The 22,051-nt window shown below is 50.4% G+C and overlaps 1 protein-coding gene across 1 annotated transcript; it reads right to left on the bottom strand.

The window, feature by feature from the left end:
• Nucleotides 1–2,852: 2,852 nt before the first annotated feature.
• On the bottom strand, nt 2,853–20,864 carry LOC127585019 (bestrophin-2-like). The gene is made up of 9 exons (XM_052042134.1): nt 20,561–20,864; nt 17,403–17,497; nt 16,132–16,365; nt 15,035–15,189; nt 11,650–11,727; nt 9,562–9,714; nt 7,482–7,562; nt 6,785–6,939; nt 2,853–3,819 (listed from the first exon to the last, which is right to left on the bottom strand). The coding sequence occupies exons 1-9, from the start codon at nt 20,710–20,712 to the stop codon at nt 2,883–2,885; spliced, it is 2,040 nt and encodes a 679-aa protein (XP_051898094.1). The 5' UTR covers nt 20,713–20,864; the 3' UTR covers nt 2,853–2,882.
• Nucleotides 20,865–22,051: the final 1,187 nt, after the last annotated feature.

The following is a 22,051-nucleotide window of genomic DNA, read 5'->3' on the forward strand; positions in this document are numbered from 1 at the left end:
GCTGAGAGGTGGCAGATGGAGTTCAATCCATAGAAGTGTGAGGTGGTACACTTTGGAAGGACAAACTCCAAGGCGGAGTACAAAGTTGATGGCAGGATTCTGGGCAGTGTAGAGGAGCAAAGGGATCTGGGGGTTCATATCCACAGATCACTGAAAGTCACCTCACAGGTAGTTAAGAAAGCTTATGGGATGTTAGATTTCATAAGTGGGGGGGATCGAGTTTAAGAGCCGTGAAGTGATGATGCAGCTTTACAAAACACTGGTTAGGCCACACTTAGAGTACTGTGTCCAGTTCTGGTCACCTCATTATAGGAAGGATGTGGAGGCGTTGGAAAGGGTGCAGAGGAGATTTACCAGGATGCTGCCAGGATTAGAGTGTATGGATTATGAGGAGAGACTAAAGGAGCTAGGGCTTTACTCATTGGAGAGGAGGAGGATGAGGGGAGACATGATAGATGTATACAAGATATTGAGAGGAATAGATAGAGTGGACAGCCAGCGCCTCTTTCCCAGGGCACCAATGCTCAAAACAAGAGGACATGGCTTTAAGGTAATGGGTGGGAAGTTTAAGGGAGATGTCAGAGGGAGGTTTTTCACCCAGAGAGTGATTTGTGCATGGAATGCGCTGCCTGGGGTGGTGGTGGAGGCTGATACATTGGACAAGTTCAAGAGATTGTTAGATAAGCATACGGAGGAATTTAAGATGGAGGGATATGTGGGAGGAAAGGGTTAGATAGTCTTAGGCGAGGGTTGAAGGGCAGCACAGCATGGTGGGCTGAAGGGCCTGTATTGTTCTATGGTTTCGTTTGCAACGTAAATCATGAGAAAAGTAATTATTTTACTCGTTCTAAGAGCCAGTTCCATAGATTGAATAACTTCTGCCCAAAGGTAACCGTGGTGTGTAGTAATTATTGTAAGTTCAATAACTGCTCTTTTGTCAATTAATCTGCATTGTTAAATCCTCTCCCTAATGCTGTTCGGTCTGACTGTAACATCAACAGACTGTGACAGAACCACGTGATGTTACCTGTAAGTCCTACCAGAGGAAAGTTGTGGGCAACACAATCCCCAACATTTTACAGAGTCACAGCACAAATTCCCTGGCCAGGAAGTGTGACCATCTCTTGTAGTGGAACACAATTACTAGGCAGTTTCTTGCAGTCCATTGGCACCCCCATGGGTGATGAGAGAGCCCCTAACACAGTACAGTGGCACAGCTGCCTCACAGATCCAGTGACCCCTAGGTTCAATCCTGATCTTCAGCACTGTCTGTGTGGAGTCTGCACGTTCTCCATGTGACTGCATGGGTTTCCCCTGAGTGCTCCAGTTACCTCCCACATCCCAAAACCATGCAGGTTGGTAGGTTAATTGACCGCTGTAAGTTGCCTCTTAGTGTGGGTTAATGGAAAAAGAATCAGAGGGGAATTGATGGGAATGTGTGAGAGAGAATTTGCAGACTGATGGGATTGCTCCCTCAGAAGCTGCCATCAACCTGATGGGCCAAATGGCCTCCTGTGTGGTTAAAAGTATCACGCAAGTGCCTTGTGCAGTAGAATAAACCACACAACAGAGGACCGCAGTCTTCCAGCCCTTAGGGAGGCACTGTCGTTTGAACACTCAAGTTCATGTTTTTCTGGGGGGTGGGGGGGGAAGGTACAGAGAAGGGAAACAGAATTAATGCAGTATCCACGGATCCATTACTGTCAGGGTGTACTTGGGTTCTGAAAGATGAAATTTGAAACTGAATTTGTCCAGTTGAGCGTCAGGCTCCACAGAAGCCTCCTCCAACACTTCGCGTAACCTAATGAATGGAGCTATTCCTTTGATCCCAGCTTCCTCTTAAATGTGTTCAAGGATCGACGATGCATGTCATCTGGGGACTGCACTGTTTGCCAAGTACACAAGCCATCCTCAAACCACACGACAGAGCGAGGTGCTGGTAATGGGACAAAGAAATATTTAATATCGACTGATTAGCCGAGTGATTGCCAAGCTTTTTTTTATTTAGAAGTAATGCAGCCTTTCCCCAAAATCTATGCAACTTTTTTATTTGCAGCTTGTTGTTTGACCTCTACACAGAGGTGTTGGTGCTCTGTGCGGATCCTTTGTGTGCTAAGAGACTGCAGCTCCCTCAGTAACCTCTGCAGCTGTAAAAACATGAATCGAACAGTAAGTAGAACAAACACATCAGCAGACATGGTTGTTTCAAAGGGATTCGGTCTGTGAAGGTCTTCAATTTCAATCACAGCTGGAATCGATGATTTGGGAACATACTTCACTCTTGTACATGTTTGGTCCTTGGTGACTGTTGATGTCCAGAACTATATGAATCAGCACCTTAAAGCATTAATCATAATGTGTCCTGCTGGACAGTAGCAGAGTCACACTATGCACATGGAGTCTATCACAGAGACGGTGGGTGAAGCAAGTGGTCATCATGAGAGGGTTTGCGGAGCTGGGCAGCAGCAAAGCAGGCAAAGAGCTTTCAGCTTTTCATTAAGAACAGGCAGTTGGTCCAACAATGTACCCATCAAAACAAGCCCCAACCGTGCGTCAATATTGCACATGGACTTTCTGAAATGATTTTGAGACATCAGAGCACAAACCCCAAGTACTTAACATTGAAAAAAAAACTGCAGGTGCTGGAAATCTGAAGCAATGAAGAAGATGCTGGAAAACCTCAGCAGGTCAAGGGGTCCCTTCATCAGAACACGGATCCACAGATGCTGCCTGACCTGCTGAGTATTGAACCTTTGTACGGGTGTGACGTACTCAGCATCTGAGTGCACAATGTGCACGAGTCTACATGTCCAGAGTCCTGGATAGCCAGCAGTTATGGAACAGACAGCAAAATGAGTTCTGCAAAGTCCAGACACTTGCCTTCACAGCTGGGACGGTGTTTTGGACTGGTCACCTTCTCTCCCGTTAATGTGCAGCAGCTCAGACACATGCAAGGGGTTCCTCTTGTCTTGGACATCATCGCCTCGCAGAGACCGCTTGGCAACTCTCGGCCATTCGGACTTTTCACCAGGCTCCTCCTCGGCCGGGGAGAGAGACAGTAAGGGGGTGTCCATCGGCTGCTGAAGACCGTGGGCTCCTCGGTAGGTGTGGGAGCCCTCTGCGGAGGAGATGCTGCTGAGGACTGACACTGGAGGCGAAGCTGTGGGCTTCACCCAGAAAGCTGTGGGACCGGTTTCCATGACTGGGTGGCAGTGAGCAGGAGACCTCCCAGGAGCAGACTGGAACCTGCAGTCCCGCTTCTCCAGGGATTCCACCTGGCAGCCGGGTGGATCGTAGGACACTATCAGGTCCGCTCCATGTGGCGTGCCTTCCTTGGCAGGGATTGAAGAGGAACAACTGGATTCAGCCTCCAAGTTGACCTTGTCCTCCTCAGTGAGGGGAGGGGCAGACTCCCCTTTGTTCTCAGTATCCACCCTCCCGGAGCCTCGGGCTTCGGAATCCTCACTGTTGCTCTCACCAACTTGCAAGCAATTTGTCACAGACTCTTTCCTACCCGGCCAGGCATCCTCAGAGAGGAAGTGGATCTTGGTTAGAGGCTTGTGCTCTGTGTAGGTGCTGCAGGAACACACTGTGGTCTGGGTGTCCTGGCACAGGCAGCTGTACATGGAGGCATCTGAGGACACACTGTTCCTGCGTTTGAGCAGCTGAAAGGGGCGTGTGGAGCGCGGGGCATTGCCAGCGGGTGATGGGGCGCTGGGCAGCAGACGGCTGAAGAGGGGGACATGCTGTGAGTTCCCTTCCTCGATGTTCTCCTCGATCTCCTCCATCGGCTGAAAGTGCATGTCATCCTTGGAAATCCTAGGGGAGAGGGATCCGGTTACAACAGCTCATCTGTGCAAAGCTCCTCATGAGTGGTGGGCTGGCACAGCAAGATCTCACAGCTTGTAGGCAGTGGACGTGGGCATGAATGGTGGCAGCAGGACGTCCAACCCAGTGGACAGACTGGCCCTCGGTTTTGCAGCAGCTGGTGTGCTGGGGATTTGAACCCAAGACAATCTTCCCAAGTCCTGAGGACATTACTGAGGTGGTGCAGCAGGTAGTGCCGCTGCCTCACAGTTCCAGAGACCCGGGTTCGATCCCGACCTCCAGCACTGTCTGTCTATGTGGAGTTTGCATGTTATCCCTGTAACTGTGTGGGTTTCCCCCGGGTGCTCCGGTTTCCTCCCACATCCCAACGACGAGAAGGTTGGTGGGTTAATTACCCCGAGTGTGTGGGTGAGGGGTAGAATCTGGGGGAGTTGATAGGAACGTAGGGAGAATGAAATGGGATTGGTGTAAGTGGGTGGTCAATGATTGGCAATGGACTCGATGGTCTTCAAGATGCAATTACATGTGGTATATATTAGGGCAGGCACAGTAGTGTAGTGGTTAACATAACGCTATTACAGCGCCAGTGACCTGGGTTCAATTCCAGCCAGAACGGAGTTTGTATGTTCTCCCCGTGTCTGCGTGGGTTTCCTGCCACGTTCCAAAGACATACAGTTAGGAAGTTGTGGACACGCTATGTTGGCGCCGGAAGCATGACGACGCTTACGGGCTGCCCCCAGAGCACTCTACACAAAAGGTGCATCTCACTGTGTGTTTCGATGGACAAGTATCCAATCTAATCTAATTCTGATCTTAACATCAACTTCGTTGCACTTTTGCTCTTTTTCTTGTCCTTGATTGTTGCCTGAATAGAATGATTCAGGGTTACAATGGTTGAATTAGTCTCCAATCAGTTAAATTACCAACATTCTCTGTGCTGTATCTCTCTCTGCTTCTGTTACTGACTAACTCAAGCTGGTGTCCTGCTAAATAAATGGAAATAATCGTCTCCCACCATCAATGTTTGTAAAATCTGCAGGTGCTGGAAACCTGGAATAAAATCAGAAAATAATGGAAATTCTCAGGTCAGGCAGTGTCCACGGAGAGAGAAGTCCACAGTCTATCATCACCTCTCTCCACAGACGCTGCCCGACCTGATGAGGACCCTCAGCATTCCCTGTTTTTACTAAAACATTTACGTGCCTCACTGGAGGCCCCCAGAGTGTATGGTGATCAGAGTCTGGCTGATGTGGGAGGGAGCTCGTTCTTCACTAGTGCAGCAGCCTCTGCTCCTGATTTCTGATGCTCCTTCCACTGGTAAAACACCTCCTGCAACAACAGTGTATCTGCCTCCTCCAACCTGATTTCCAAGGGTCACTGGCAGTGACTCGGATCCAGTACCTGATTGCAATGACCACTGGTGTCGGTCTGTGGTGGAGGGAGAGACTCAGACCTCCGCATTCAGTGGAATCCTCACTTGTACAAGCACAGAAAAGGAGGCTTCAACCTTGGTCCCAGGTTATTCGGAGGGTATCGCCCCAACCATTACTGACACCAGCACCTTATGGTTTTTAATTCCAGATTATTTAGTCCCTGACAGTGGTGGGAGCAGAGACAAGTCCACACCGAGCACCAAGTTCCACCACCTCTACCCTTTGCTCTGACCCGCTGGAGATGGCCAACTCTGGCAGGTTTCAGCGATCACACTGAGGTGCAGCCTGGGTCTGGAGTGGCCATCACAGCTCACTGCCAGTCCCTGGCCAACACGCTGGCAGGAACTGCAGGATTAGTCCTCCAACTGGACCTCACACCTTCCCCCATGTGGGAGCAAGCTGCCACAGCGTGGCACCGCCATAGCCCCAGCGGCCGGCAGACACTAGCTCGGAGCTTCAGGTCCAAAGCTGATGCTGATCGGGAGGTCCAGCCACCACGTGGGTGCAGCTTACACACTGTTTAACCTCTGGACAAAACTGTGGTGTAGCGGGTAGTGCTGCTTCCTCACAACTCCAGAGACCCAGGTTCAATTCTGACTTCCAGTGCCGTCTGTGCAGAGTTTGCACGTTCTCCCTGTGACCGTGTGGGTTTGCCCCAGGTGCTCAGTTCCCAAAGACGTGTGGGTCAGTGTGTTAATTGGCCGCTGTGATTTACCCCACTGGCAAGAGAATCGAAGGGTGGTGGATGGGCATGTGTGAGAGAGCAGGTGACAGGGTGAATGATACTGATAGGTGCTCTCTGGAAGCTGGCGTGGACTCGATGGGCTGAATGGCCTTCCCTGGGTCATTATAAGGTCCAGTCATTTTACTGAGGTAAGAGAAGCCGGTGTAAGTGGAGTGCCACATTTCCTGTCATACAGCACAGAAACTGGCCCTTCTGCTCCTCTGGTAAATGCTGGCAGACACCCATCTTGTTGAAGACACCAAGCTCGTCCCATTTGCCTGTGTCTGGCCCATATCCCTCGCGACCTTTCCCATCCATGTACCTGCCTCAACCACTTCCTCTGACAGCTCGTTCCATGTATGCACCACCCTCGGGGTGGTAAAAGTTGCCCCTCAGGTTCCTATTAAATATTAAACCCCTCTCACCTTAAACCTGTGCCCTCTAGTTCTTGATTCCCCAACCCTGGGAAAAGACCGTGCATGTTCCCCCTATCTACTCCCCTCATGATTTTATACACCTCTATAAGATCACCCCTCAGTCTGCTACGCTCCAGGGAATGAAGTCCTCGCCTGGCCAACCTCTCCCTAGAACTCAGTCCCTCAACATCCTCGTAAATCTCCTCTGCACTCTTTCCCATGTTACTTAACTGACTGTAATTGCGTGTCGAAACATCCTAAGACTGAACGGTGTGATGTCAGTGTTACCCAGAGTGTTTCTGTTGCTTTGATCTGCATTAGTTAGGACTGGAAAGGTTAGGTCGAGCATCGCTCTGCGGGATTATCAAGTTGCAACGACTCACGTCATGTCGAATGTAGAACCCTGGAAGGACGGCTTCTGCAGCACAAACACAGTGGCAGCAGTGTACGGGGGCCGAGGGTTGGACTCGTTCCAGTACCGATCCTTTTCCATAAGAGGCAAATCCTGATACATATCGTCGACCGCCATCATTGACACCTGAATGCAACAGTCACAACTACAGTCAATGCACCCCTGCAAGAAAGGGACATCCAACTCAACCAGATGAACTGAGTCAGGGAATGGGGAGAGGGGAAGAGGAGACACAGTTAACAACGAATCTCCCGCCCGGCTCCCTCGCCTCCTCTCCTGACCACGGGCACTTGTGCCAGCGTGTGGATCCACAGGTGCCAGCAGCTCTTCAGCACCTTACTTGGCCATTCTTCAGACACAAGTCCAGGACAGGGTGTTGGCGGAATCGCTGACCAACAGGTGGAACCCAGCTGCCTTTCCTAGTCCAACTATAACATCCCCAGCCCATCTCAGCTGGGCTCAGCCCAGACCAGGGTCAAACGCAGCAGCCTCCATCACTGTGTGGTTGGTACCAGAGCCGGCCGTGTTTGTGTCCGCTCTTTATCTTCTTAACGCAAAACACAACGTACAGTAAACTCAAATGTTTGGCATCTTGTAGAGCCTCTGCAGAAGTAGAGGCCGCTGAGGTACCATCGAGATTTGATGAGTCTTTGTGCAGGGTTCATTACCTGAAAGTTCCGATCAATCAAACGGTTTGTTTCAAAATCATCATCATCTTCTCCAAAGGGATTTATTAGTTGTTCGGCCACCTGTAAACAAAGGCAGCACGTTCCGTTATATGACCGATTCCTGTGTCTTACAATCGCTGCCATCATTGAATAGATCCAGGGAGGGAAGCAGGTGCTTTGAAACACAAGTTAGTTCCCAGACAACTACAGAGCCCTTCATTCCCTCTCTCCCTGGAGCCCACTGCAGGCAACATAAGACCTAATGGTGAGGTGAGGAATGTAAAGTGATGCCGGAGAAAGAATGAGGAGAAACTGAGGAAAGTAAACAGCCAGTTGTAACGGCACAGGGACCGGCTCTGTGTGAGCACAGGTGTGTGTGTAATGGTGCAGGGACCGGCTCTGTGTGAGCACAGGTGTGTGTGTGTAAGGGTGCAGGGACCGGCTCTGTGTGAGCACAGGTGTGTGTGTAAGGGTGCAGGAGTACAGGGACTGGCTGAGTGTGCACAGATGTGTGTGTAAGGGTGCGGGAGTACAGGGACTGGCTCTGTGTGTGCACAGGTCTTTCGAGGTACCAGGATGTATTGAGAAAGTTGGCAGGAAAGTATTAGGGACCTCTGGATTCATTAATAGACATGTGGCATAGGGACCATGAGCACAGGGACCATGTTGGACCTTTGTAACAGACTGATCAGACCACAATTGGCATACTGCACCCAGTTCTGGTCACCTCGTGTTAGAGGGTGTGAAGATCGAGAGAGAGAGAATGCAGGGAAAGGTTTCCTAGACTGGTCCCGGGGTGAGGGATCTCAGCTCTGGGGCAGACTGGAGCAAACGAGGTTGTGACGGGGTTTGATTGAGGTGGACAAGGTCGTGGCTGGTGTTCAGAGGGGGAATAGAGGGAAGCTGTTCTCATTATCAATGTCCAAGGACCTGAGCACAGATTCAAACTGATGAACAAAAGATACAAGAGTGGGCAAAGAAAAAAATGTGAATGTAGTTCGGGCAAACTTTGCTTGTACACAGAATCAATTAGACTTTTCAATAGAGAATTGGAGAGAAAGTTGAGGAAAAGAATTTGTGAAGTGAAGGCAGCAGAGTGAGGCGACTTCTGGTGAACAGAGGTGTGGTGAGGAGTCTCCCTCTGTGCAGTAATGATTCTCTGTTTCTACAGAAGTCCCGTATTATCACAGAACTGTGGCTGGGATGACAGAGCAGAAAGGAAAGTCAAAGTTTTGCTGTCTTGATATTGAGCTAAATAAGGAAGGATTTCATGTCTGGGGCTTGAGAGAAAGATGGGAAGTTCAGAGCCACTGACAACATCCACAAGGTGCCAGTGAGGAGATCCTTATACAGTAATTAGTTTTCTGTTAAGCCATGTTCAGTTGAAAGGCGCATCCTCCCCCAATGCTCAACACATTCTGCACACAGTGCAATCAAAAGTTACCACCAACTTGAGCAAACTAAGAGGATGTACAAGTTACCCATGGCAAACTTACAGCCAGGTCCTTAGCTTAGACAAGGCATTAGAGGGACCTTCTGAGGAAAGGGAGTTCCAGATGTTCTGTTTCAGTATAGTTGTGATCACTGAGACATTACTCAGTGTACACCACTGCATAAGAACAGTACAGCACAGGAGCAGACCCTTCGGCCCACCATGTCTGTGCTGAACACAATGCCAAATTCTTTTCTGCCTGCACATGATCCATAACCCTCCATTCCCTGTGCATTCATGTGTCTAACTAAAAGCTTCTTAAATCCCTCTATCGTATCTGCCTCCACCACCACCCCTGGCAGCTTGTTCCAGGCACCCAACACTCTGTGTAAAAAACTTGCCCCACACATCTCCTTTGAACTTTCCCCTCTCACTGAAAATTCATGCCCTCTAGCATCAGACATTTCAACCCTGGGAAAAAGATTCTGACCGTGCACTCTATCTGTACCTCTAATAATTTTATAAACTTCTATCAGGTCTCTCCTTAGCCTCCGCCGCTCCAGAGAGGACAACCCAAGATTTTTTTGATGACTTCCAATTCAACATTAGACACACATTTAAACAACAGATTCCAAGCGGGTGACGCACCTTCAACCAACCAGCGTAGAAGAAAAACTGTAGCAGGGTGAACACGGGAACATACAAGTCGATGTCATGTCCTGCGTATCCTTGGGCAGGGTCAAGGAACTGTCGTCCAATCAGACAGGTCAGGAAGAAGCTGTACACGGCTATAGTGACAACCTACAGAGACAGGAGGGAGGATGTTCAGAGAAGGATTCCTACCTCACTGCTGTTGTGTCGAGAGACAGGCAGTGTGGTCACTCCATTCCCTCCCGGACTGCCTCCCTCCCAAGGAAACCAAGCATCACCACTGTGTATCCAGAAGGGATGAGCATCAGTGCAAGACCAGGCCTCGCGTTTCCTGGACAACAGCCGACTGTTGTAACGTGGGTCTTGATGGTGGTGGCACTTTGCAGACCCACATCCTGCAGACACCCCTTCCTCTTCCTTCACACACAAACCTTGATGTCCGAGGGAGGGTCACCAGCATTGAGCACATGTGTGGATGTTGGCCACAGACCCACCCACATTTCACATTGCAAACATGAGAACACAGGAACTGGGAGCAGGAGGAGACATGTGGCCCTTTGATCTGACCAGGGAACAAGATTATGTCTGATCATCTGCCTCAGTGCCCTTTTCCAGCACCATCTCCACATCCTGGTTCCCTTACCGATCTCCACAGCCCTCTGGGTGGTGAAGGCTACATATGGACCCTCGAACACTACAGGTCCCAGCTCACAAGCAGTATAACTCCACCTGTCAACAGCCATCCAGTAAGGAGCAAACATCACTGTGTGTGAATAACTAGGCGAGGCTGAGCAAATGATTCAACCAGAGGATCCCCACCACCAAACCCAATCCAGTCCTCGTGCCCAGGGACCTCATTCAATATATTTAAGACACAGTTGGATAGATCTTTACATAGCTGGGGAATTAGGGGTTATGGGGAAAAGGCAGGTGGGTGGAGGTGAGTCCACGGCCGGATCAGCCGTGATCTTATTGAATGGCGGAGCAGGCTCGACGGGCTAATGGCCAACTCCTGCTCCTATTTCCAATGTTCTTATGTTACCTGTGCTCCCATTCAGAGCCACTGGATGGCAACCAAGAGCAGGAACCCTGCCTCATTTCCTCCTCCATTGACCTAGAATATCCCAAGATAAACTGGAACCTACCAAAGGAGGTCAAATCTTGGACCTTCCAGGTTTGCTATTCCCTGGGTTAGTGAATGGGGAGGTGGAGGAGTTTTATATGCAAGTTCAAACACGTTTGAACATGGCTTCATAGAATTATACCGCATGGAAACAGACCCTTTGGCCCAACTCAGCCATGCTAACCAAGTTGTCTACCCAAGCTAGTCCCATATCCCTCTAAACCCTTCCTATCCATGTACCTGTCTGTATGTCTTTTAAATAATTATACCTGCCTCTACAGCTTCCTCTAACAGCTTGTTCCATACACCCACCACCCTCAGGTCCCTTTCAAATCTTTCCCCTCTGATCCCAAGCCTATGTCCTTCAGTTTTAGATCCTCCTACCCTGGGGAAAGACTGACCTCTCCTCCTGTGTTGTATGTTCTCTATGATTGTTTTTGTACATACTGCATAGCATGGATGTTCATAGGATCTCAGGAATTTATAGCATGGGAGTCTGTTTGATCTATTCTGTTCCTACGAGTCAAAGAGGAACTTTTTGCCTCACCCCATGGTCCTGTGGCTCCTGGTCCACTGCTTTACAAATTACAGCATGTCAAGTGCAACACTATTCACCTCAACTAACCTGTAACTGAGACACATTTTACAGAATCCCAATAGCCCTCTGTTATAGTGGCCAGGCAGGAGTCGGACATGATTAGGTGAATGAACCCATAGAATTACACTTATCCAACTAAACATTAGGGAATGTGTTTACTGAAAGTACCTTTCTGATAGGAGTAAGTGTTTGCTGTGCTCAGGCTCACCAACTGATTTCCAAACTCCTGCACAAGCCTTTGCTCAGAGCAGAGAGCCCTGAATTGCTCATTCTCTGTGAGCCCTCGAAAAATAACTGGCTTTGAATACGCATACCGGTGAACAAATTCAGATGTTTGCAGCACAAGTCCCAGCAGTGGTCTTACCTGTGTGTACACCAGGGGAATACTGATCCAGTCGTAGTGAAAGAGAAGGCTGCACTTTGCTCGAAAGGTATTCAGCTCCTGATGGAGAGAAGGAGACAGAACCGCAATATCAACAGGTGACTCCCACAGACGTTCAGTGCCTGGTGATCAGGGTCGGGTGTTGGGTGAGGCAGAGTCTGTGGGGATGTGAAGTACAACAGCAGGAGAGAGCAGCACCGTATCAGCTCCAGTAACCTGCTGTACTCCCGGCAGAGGACAGTGAGAACCCACCTGGGATTAGCTGTGGATTACCTGCTTCAGGTGGTTCTATGTCACCAATGGATCTCAGTGGCAGTGTCAATGGGTAGCCTAGAGAACCATTTATATTTAGTGGCCTGTCCCTCACCATTAGCTGCCTGGGACTATGGGTTCACTCCACAATGTATTGTATTAGTGTAGCACCTTAAACATCACAAGCTGCTTCACAGGAGTGCGGCCGGACAATGTGTAACGCTGAATCACAGTGTGCAACAGACGGGTGACCCAAAGCTTCTCAGGAACATCCCAAAGCCGGAGAGAGAGGTGGAGAGGTTTAGCGTGGGAGACACAGAGGCCAGTGTGAAAAATCGGAAATGCAGGAGGAGTTAGAAATGAGGGGCCGCTGCAGTTGTGTAGGGCTGGAGGGGCGAGGGGTGGGGAACAGTGGATAGGGAGAAACTGGGCAGATTCAAGGTAGCTGCTCATCACTCTCACTGGCTCAACCCTGAAACAAATCCACAAACCTCTGAGGCTCAAGTTTAATCTGTGTGTGTATTAAGTTCAGTTAGAGGCTGATTGCATCATTGAAGGAAGGTTCCCTGGTTTAGTGGCTGCTTGTAAACCCCCAGTCCTCACGTGTGGGAGGCTCTGGGGAGGTGGAGAGGACAATGAAAGGTATCAAGTAGTTGCCAACCTTCACCCAAATATAGTGTTTCAGATTTGAGGGAATACTCGTCTCCAGTGTTGATACTGACAACAGATATAAAACTGTCTTATACTAAATTTTGTCTCTTGGGGAGAGAAAGAGAAAAAATCTGACTTGACATTTTCCAGAAACATTAATATTCCCACACTATGTCCTATCCTAAATCAAAATAAATTTAAGAACAAAGTAAAGCAGTAAACCTGTCCTGGTGCTGGGAGTCAGAGGGTGGGAGTGGAGGGTATTGTTCAGACTGGAGGCCTGTGACCAGTGGTGTGCCGCAGGGATCGGTACTGGGTCCCCTGTGGTTGGTCCACTATGTTAACGATCTGGATGAGAGTGTAGTTGGCCTGGTTAGTCAGTTTGCAGTTGTCACCAACATTGGTGTTGTGGTGGAGAGTGAGCGTGGTTATTTAAGGTTACAACAGGATCCAGATCAACTGGGAAGTGGGCCGAGGAATGGCAGAGGGAACTTAACTCGGGCAAGTGTGGAGGGCTACATTTTGGGAAGTTAAACCAGGGCAGGCCTTGCAATGTTGAACAGAGAGATCGAGGGGTACCGATGCATAGTTGTCTAAAAGTGGTGACACAGGGAGACAGGGTGGTGAAGAAGGTGTTTGGCACACTGGCCTTCATTGGTCAGGGCAATGAGTACAGGAGTTGGGACATCACATTGCAACTGTACAAGTCATCGGTGACACCACACTTGGAGCATTGTGTGCAGTTCTGGTCACCCAGCTACAGGAAGGGCGTGATTAAGCCAGGGAGGAGCAGGGAAGATTCACAATGATGTTGCTGGGACTGGAGGGCTGGAGTTACAAGGAGAGACTGGACTGGCTGGGACTGTTTCCCTGGAGCGAAGGAGGCTGAGGGGTGACCTTATAGAGGTTTATAAAATCATGAGGGGCACAGATAAGGTGGATGTTTCCAGGGTGGGGGAGTCTTAAACAAGAGGGTATAGAGTTAAGGTGAGAGGGGAGGAATTTAAAGGGGACCCGAGGGTCAACATTTTCACCCAGAAGGTGGCAGGTGTATAGAACGAGTTGCCAGAGGACGTGGTAGAGGCAGGTACAATTACAGTGTTGAAGAGACATTTGGACAGGTCCATGGATAGGAAAGGTTTAGAGGGATATGGGCCAAACATGGGCAAATGGGACTAGATCAGGTAGGCAACTTGGTCGGCGTGGACCAGATGGGCAGAAGGGCCTGTTTCTGCACTTTGTAACTCCGTGAAATTACAAATGGAGACAAAAAGGGGTGAAAACTTACAGGGCTCTGGGATGAGAGCGGAGTGAGTCGGATTAATTGGGTGGCTCCTTCAAAGAGCAGGGGAAACACAATGAACAGTTCTCTGCTGACCTGGAGTGTGTTGTGAAATAAAGCTTCATCCTCTGTTCATAGAACCAAAGTTACTGACGACCCATGTTGGTTCAACTCAGCCCAAGGCTGCAGAGTGGAAAACCCATTAAAATCCCTCAACCTTTGATAGAAAACAAACAATTCGCTTTGAGGGAAGTACACTGCTGGTTCGGTCTGTGAAGGAAAAGCACAACTCTCTCTCGATCTCCCCCTCCTCTGCCTTTCCCTTCTCCCCCTCCCCTACTGTTCCGGAATGAGTCACGGGGACTCCCTGCCCCACTGTCCTGGATGTGGTCAGTCCCGTCCCCTCACATTAACCCCACAGATGGGCCAACCATGAGGGTCACTCAGCAGTAGCTTGAAGCAGGAACTCTGCCCCTTCCGTAGTCCAGGACCAACTGTGTCTAGGAGCTAGTGATCCACAGAAACACCGGCTCAGTTATAGAGTCATACAGTACGGAAACAGGCCCTTCGGCCCAACTCATCCATGCTGACCCTGTTGCCCAGTGAGCTCAACATCCTAATCAACTGAACCCCAGAAGGTGTCAAGCATTAACCCTACACCCTGCAGACAAGACAGTATGAAGGATACACGACATGCAGACTGTGTCCAGCATCAACACCTCAGCACTGATGCGGTTGAGAAGATGATGGTGAGACCGCGGTTTAATTCGGCCATTTCAGAGAGCAGATACAATTCAACCACCTTGTTGTGGCTCTGAAGTCACGTTCAGGGTAAAGACACCAAATGTCCTTCCCTGAAGAGCTTTAGCCAATCAGGTGGGTTTTTGTAAACATCTGGCTGTTTCATAATTCCCAATTATTTAATTCACAATTTAAATTCCACACCAGCTGTTGTGGGATTTGAACCAATATCTCTGGATTCTTTCCCTGGGCCCCTAAATTACTAGATCGGTATTGTAACCCCTGCACCACTACTGCCTCGTTGTAAAACATAGAAAACGGGGAGCAGGAACAAGCCATTCGGCCCTTCTCTGCCTTCCTGTGCGCATTGTCTAAGCCAGAGGATGGCTCTGGGATGCCCAGTCCCTCGGAGCCCCCTCAGCTGTGTCCAGAGTCCAGTACCTCCATCAACAACTTGAGTGCGTTGTCATCCTTTATCCGGCCTTCCTTCCGTCCCTTGGCAGCCAGGTTGGTGAACCACACGCACGGAATCCAGTACTTGTTGTAAGGGGAGTGAAGACGTTCGTACTTCTTCCGCTCGTCTCTGGTCATAAACCCTGAGAAACCAACAGGTGACTCCTCCACGTCTGACGGACCCGTCTCACTGGTCCAACACCTCGCAGTCATGCTAAACCAACCATGATCTACCTGCTAGCCCTCGTCTCTTTGGTTCCCAGATCCCTGAAATATTCCTCATGGAATCAAAGAGTAATTCAGCACGGAAACAGGCCCTTCGGCCCAACTTGTCCATGCTGACCAAGATGCCCCACCTGTATAAGGTCACCCCTCAGTCTCCAAGGAATACTGTCTGAGCCTGCCCAACCTCTCCCGATAACTCAGGCCCTCGAGTCCTGGCAGCATCTCGTAAATCCTCGTTCTCCTACAATTCCCGTTAGGAACATATCATTGAATCTGCTTCCACTGCCTCTTCAGTGCCTCCCCACAGAGGGCCCCCTCCCCCCACAGAGGGTCTCCCCTCCCCCCTCTCCCCACAGACGGTGTCTCCCCCCCACCTCCCCACAGACGGTTTCTCCCCCCCCTCTCCCCACAGACGGTGTCTGCCCCCCCTCTCCCCACAGACCTGTTGTTTGCCGGTTACCTGCCTGTTCCAGTTGGTAACAGTCTCTCCCCATCTGCTCAATCCTTGGACACCTCAGTAACTGGAGCATAGACTCTCCCCCCTCTTGTCAACGATCTGACAACGGAAAGGTCTCCAAGAACAAAGATCAAAGCAGTAGGAGACCATTCAGCCCCTTGAACCTTTCCCCGCCCTGTGCATTAACATCTGGGTTGATCAGATTTTGGCCTCAGGTCCTTCCCCGCCTGTTCCCCATAATCCTCGGCTGCCCTACTGACCACGTCCCTCTTTCCGTCTCTCCCTCGCTCCAATAACATCCTGCGAGGAGGGGCAGCTGAGGCTGACGGGACCCCAGCGATTCGATCCCTGGTCCGGCTGTCCCTCGGGCAGGGGATGGCCACCTCCCCACAGTCCCTCTCACCTGCCTCCACCACGTGGTCCATCGTGGGGAACCGCTTGATGACGGCCGTGCTGACGGAGCGCAGGATGAGCAGCGCCGAGAGGCTGGCGTACCTCATCATGGTGCGCCTCAGCATGCGTCCCCGCTCGTCCACTCCATGCACGTTCCCGGATATCACGCACATGAGCCGGTCGGGGAGCGGGATGCTGGTGTACTGGTTCCACCAGCGGTTCACCACCAGAGTCACGTAGAACCCTGAGGACAGAGCACAGCTGGGTTGAAGTTCACCGGCACCGGTGGCGTGCGGCTGTGTACAACTGCTGGCCAAACCCCACGTCTTGCTGGTGGACAACGTTCCTGCCCAACAGCTCCTCGCTCCGAGGTTTCCTGACCCAGGGAATGGCCAGTCAGCACAGTTTGCAGCAGGCATTCCCATTCCTTTGGGAGTTGAGAGCCAACATTCCCAGTGTTCCCCAGCCCAGCCCAGCCAGGTCCTGATCTCAAAAACCCAGGTGGTTCCAGGTTCTGAGAGGCGCTACGTAAATGGAAGTTGTTGTAGCTGAGCCTGTGGCCTGGAGTGACTGAAGGTCCCAAGTGTGGAGTGTGTCCCCTTAGAATGTCTCGAGAGCTTCATTCACCCCCTTTAAGCCCCCCCCTCCCCACAAGTAACCAGCACCCCCTGAACTGCAAGAGGGGCCAGAGGTTACAGAAGTGTGGTCAGCTACTAGTGGCAAGGATGAGATGTGGTGCAGGATGTGTGGGGGAGGTGGGAAAACATGACCCTTCCCCCTAACACTACAGGAGGCCATTTGGCCCATCAAGTCCATGCCAACTCTCAACAGGGCAATCCCATCAGTCCCATAGCCTGTAACCCCCACAACCTGTTCTCTCTCACTGGACCACCAACTCCCCACCAACACTTCTTCCACAAACACAGTGGCCAATTAATCCACCCGCACGTCGTTGGGACGTGGGAGGAAACCAGAGCACCCGGGGGAAACCCACGCAGTCACAGGGAGAAAGTGCAAACTCCACACAGACAGCGTCAGAGGTTGGCAGCAAACCCAGGTCTCTGGAGCTGTGGGGCAGCGGCATTACCCGCTGCACCTCTGTGCCTCTCTGTGACAGGGAGACCAACCAAGCTGTGAGACAACAGAGCCACATCTGCATGAGTTTTCAGAGGAGTGATTTGGCAGGGTTAGAAGTTAGAGGTTAGGGGTTAGAGATTAGAGATGGGGGGGGTGGTGATTGTTAAAATACAAGGAATAAGGAGAACAAGCAACGCCTCTCACCCAGAACAAAGGCCATGGGGATCAGGTTGGCATAGTGATTGCAGTACAGGGCCAGCTTCTCGAAATACCTCTTCTGGTCTTCCAGCAACAAAAACCTTCCACAGAATTTTTTTAAAATATTTAAGTTAGAAAAATGACCAAAAAAGTTGTGGAATCAACTCAAGAACTGAATTTGTTAGCAGCTTCTTACAGTTGCTCATTCAACCCATCGAACTGTTTGCTAGATTATTCCAATCCCAGTGCTCTCAGACTCAGACTCAGACTCAGACTCAGACTCAGACTCAGACTCAGACTCAGACTCAGACTCAGACTCAGACTCAGATATTTTCTTAGAGTCACAGAGTCATACAGCACGTGAACAGGACCTTCGACCCAACTCATCCATGTTGACCTACCTGAGTTAGTCCCATTGCCTGAGTTTGGCCCATGTCCCTCTAAACCTTTCCTATCCATGGACCTGTCCAAGTGTCATAAATGTTATTAACGTACCTGCCTCACCCACTTCTTCTGGCAGCTTGTTCCGTACACGGACCACTATCTGGGTGAAAAACGTATCTCTCAGGTCCCCATTAAATCTTTCCCCTCTCACCTTTAACCTGTGCCCTCTAGTTTTAGACTCCCCTACCCTGGGTTTAGAGGGATATGGGCCAAACGCGGGCAAATGGGACTAGCTTGGATGGGAATCTTGGTCAACATGGACTAGTTGGGCCGAAGGGCCTGTTTCCGTTCGATATAACGCTATGACCATCTATCCGCTTTGTGAGCAGATCTGACAGGGTCCTGATCCCAACTTGCCAAGTCACTCCAGCTGTGGCCAGGACCCCCACTGACTCGAGGTCCTGATGCTGGGGGAGAGTCAGGAGGAGAGTCCAGCATCTATGGTACATCTCAGAATGGGAAGTTCTCCAGCGTTGGAATACATACGGTTACACGGTTTGCCTGCACAAACCGAGCCACATGGTGACTCGGGGGGGAAATTATCAAATCGCGCCCAGTGTAACTTTAGAACTTCAGTGCAGACACAGAGGGAGAAGTTCTTTACACTGAAGCAACTGAAATTGGAATCAGTCCTCCAACTGAAAATACTCGTACCGCTATCTCTTCTTACAACAATCCAGCAGACAGATATACAGTCTGTATTTGTTTACAGGTTCCAAGGACTTAGTACATGGAATCAATGCAAAGCAATGGGTGTTGAAGGTTTAGAAATCACTGCTTGAACCTTGGCTGTAGTGTTGAGTGCTGTTCCTGGCACCACGTTGGGGAAGGACCTTAACACTGCAGTGGGGATTCAGAATGAGGCCCTTTAGTTATTAGAGTCATAGAGTACTACAGCACAGGTCTACAGTACTACAGCATATTGCGAGTGAAGCCAGGATTACTCCCCAGGACCAGAGGGAAAGAAGATCAAAGGTGAGACAGAATAAACAAGAGGAAGCTGTCTCCACAGGGAGACAACCAGTAACCAGAGGACACGGACTTAAGACAATTAGCAAAAACCCAGAGGGGAGGTACGAATTGTTTTATCAATATGCAGCAAACTACCAAAATCTGGAATATGTCGGTTGAAATATTGTTGGAAGCAAATCCAAGAATAACTTCCAACAAGGAACCGGATGAAATAGCTGAGAGTATTGGAGAAAGTGGAGGGAAGAGCGAGGAGGTCAAATTGGTTGGAACTTCTGTTGAGCAAAGCGACATCCCTGTGTCCAAGCGGACAATCCCTTCCCTCACTTCTGGGCTGTGGTCGGATTTTGTATGAGCCAGGGAGTGTCACAGTGATGGGAAGTTCCGCCACACCACCTAAACTAGGAACTAGTTAACAGTTGTCTCCCTTGCCCTGACTGGCACAATTTGGCTTGGGTTAATGGTTTGTTTGGGAAGGTGGATTTTATAAGGGGATCTGGGTAAGGTTAAGGGTTTCACACACAGAGTAGTTGGTGTCTGGGATGAGCTACCAGAGGAGGTGGTGGGAACAGTAACAACATTTGAATGAGCAGGGCACAGGGGTGTGTGGAATTAATGTAGGCACGTGGGATTAGTACAGATACACACGATGGTCAGCATAGACACGGTGGGCCAAAGAGCCTGTTTCTATGCTGTATAACTCTGTGACTCTATAACACAAGATCTTATTCCCAGAGTTTGGCCATTTACTGAAGAACAATCTGGGACAGAGTTAGAACACAGAACTCCAGAGATTCACGACACTCCACATAAAGAAATATTTCTCCTCAGTCCGAAACGTGTGACCCCTTCCGCTGAGACCAGGGCCCTAGTGCTGGACTTGGCCAGTGGAAGGAGCTCTCAACATCCCCGTCACCCCTCCCTGAGTCTGGTCTGACTCAGGTCACTTCATTCACCGAAACTCCAGGAAGGGCCAATCCCTCTCATCCCAGGAGTGAGTCGGGTGAATCCACACTCCGATCCACTCTCGTCCTCTTCCCCGCCCCTCGCCCCAACAATAACCAATTACATGAGGCTATTCGTCACTTCTGATTGGCTAGAGTGTGATAATTAAACTCTGTCACCTTCAGCCATTGGGCCCATGCATTCTATCTGCACCCATCAGCATCCTACACACAACCAATCACTGAGGACCCTCACCACCCGGGACACACCCTCTTCTCGTTACTACCATTGGGGAGGAGGTACAGGAGCCTGAAGACCCACACTCATTGATTCAGGAACAGCCTCTTCCCCTCTGCCATCAGATGTCTGAACGGTCCATGAACCCATGAACACCACCTCATTATTCCTCTTTTGCACTATTCATTTATTTTGTAATTTTTAGTAATTTTATGCCTTGCACTGTACTGCTGCCTCAACACAACACACTTCATATTGTATAAGTCAGTGATGATAAACCTGATTCTGATCCCAACACTGAGTGTTGGGCATGGAAGGCATCACAGCCAAGCTCAATGCTCTGGTCAGTCCTGGGATCAGGGGTTACTGTGGTGTCAGACAGCTGTGATTTAATCTCCTGAAGCTCTGCCCAGAGCAATTACAACACCCAGTCCTAATAAAAGCCAGGGTCCAAGGTCCCGCCGGTTCCCACAACATGAAGTGGTGAAGCACCAGCTGAACGTACACTTGCTGTCGGTTAACGGAGAGGAGCCGGCGGCACTGCTCTCTGCAAGGACACCTTCACTGACCTGTAGGCGATGCTCAGGATGGCGTACATGAAGGAGAAGACCAGGAATTCCTTGTAGAGCAGCTTGTAGATGCTTCCTTTCCACAGCACCAGCAGCTTGGAGAAGCTGCAGAAGCGGACATTAGCAACTCGTGCCGTGTAGGTGATGGTCATCCCCAGGACGAGCCGAGCTCTGGGCTGGAAATGCAGGGCGTCCTGGTGCAGGGGGACGGAGGGGAGTGGCACCGGTGGGAGGTGAACTCCACAACGGGTGGTGGGTTTGTGCGCTGGAGGTCCAGCCGAGGACCAGAGGGCGGACAGGAGCTGGAAAGCGTGCAGAGTTCCACCAGGAGCAGCCGAACAGCAGCTGGAGACGCCGAGGGCTTGGGAACGTCAGAGACACTGGAGAGTTCGGATACAACGTGCTCACCTCCACCTGGGCAGCTTCAGACCTGCGGAGCAACTTCAGATGGAGAGTTTGTTCTGTACACAGTGACAGCCAGTTCACCCCCACCCAGGCGAACGGGGGCCAGGGCCGGGACACTGAACACCCCCAGCGCTGCTCCTGCTCAGGGTGGAGGCGACAGGAAGCCTCCCTGGATGTGGACAGTTATGGACATCCTGGGATCCTCATGGCCAAGACCAGGACCATTCAGCAGGAAGGAGCTTGGTCTCATCCAGCACCTACATGGCCATTCGGCCCATCGAGACTATCAGCCACCCACTTGCACTCATTCTCCACACATTCCCAGCAACTCCTCCACCCCCCCCCCCCAGATCTACCCCTCACCCACATACCAGGGGGACAATTAACCCACCCACCCCGCTCTGGGGCTCCTCCCTTACCTCCTTGATCTGTCATCAGACATTGGTTCTAACATCGCCCTATGTGGTGTAGTGCTAAATTTCAGTCAATGACCCCCAGGGTGCTGCTAGTTTATGGGGGGGGGGGGGGGGGGGGGGGGGCATGGACAATGATGGCAGGATTGCAGTGACCCGGGTACAACCCTGAATCCAGTGGAGGATTGGGAGTGGTGTGAGAGCCAGCCCAGACTTGATGGGCCAAATCATCTCCTTCCATCTCAGGTGCAGTAAAAGTACAATTTTGTGTTGTTTTTAGCAAAATTCTACAACACAAATCAGCAAGATTGTGAAATGCCAGGTAGAAAATAACACTTGAATAGAACATTTAATGTAAATGTCGCGCGGTACTCGTACTCCCGCGGAATGTTATCAAACTATCCACCAGAAGATACACAATTGTCTTAATGACAACACAGGTTCCAAAGTTCAAGTGTCCATTTTCAACTGCAACCCAAACCCATATGTTTCACCCCCATCTGCCCCTCCCCACTTGCATTGTATGTTGGGCAGTGTGGGCTGTGGGGAGGGAGTAGGGGGTTACAGAGAGGTGAGATGAGGTGAAAGGGGAGGATCAGGGTAAATGCATAAGGTGTGGAACAATCTGAGGTACTGCCCTTTGGTAGAGAGGCCAGGTGTTGTTTAAACGGTG

Source organism: Pristis pectinata, chromosome 31 (assembly GCF_009764475.1).
Source record: "Pristis pectinata isolate sPriPec2 chromosome 31, sPriPec2.1.pri, whole genome shotgun sequence".
NCBI lineage: Eukaryota > Metazoa > Chordata > Chondrichthyes > Rhinopristiformes > Pristidae > Pristis > Pristis pectinata.

Bases quoted from the DNA above. Each gene is read 5' to 3' on its own strand.
- LOC127585019 (XM_052042134.1), bottom strand. From the start codon at position 20,712: ATGACCATCACCTACACGGCACGAGTTGCTAATGTCCGCTTCTGCAGC. The intron at 11,728-15,034 runs GTACTGGACTCT...TCTCTCCATCAG, and splicing joins CACTCAAGTTGTTGATGGAG to GAGCTGAATACCTTTCGAGC. The intron at 3,820-6,784 runs GTGAGTCGTTGC...CCTCTCCCCTAG, and splicing joins GGTTCTACATTCGACATGAC to GATTTCCAAGGATGACATGC.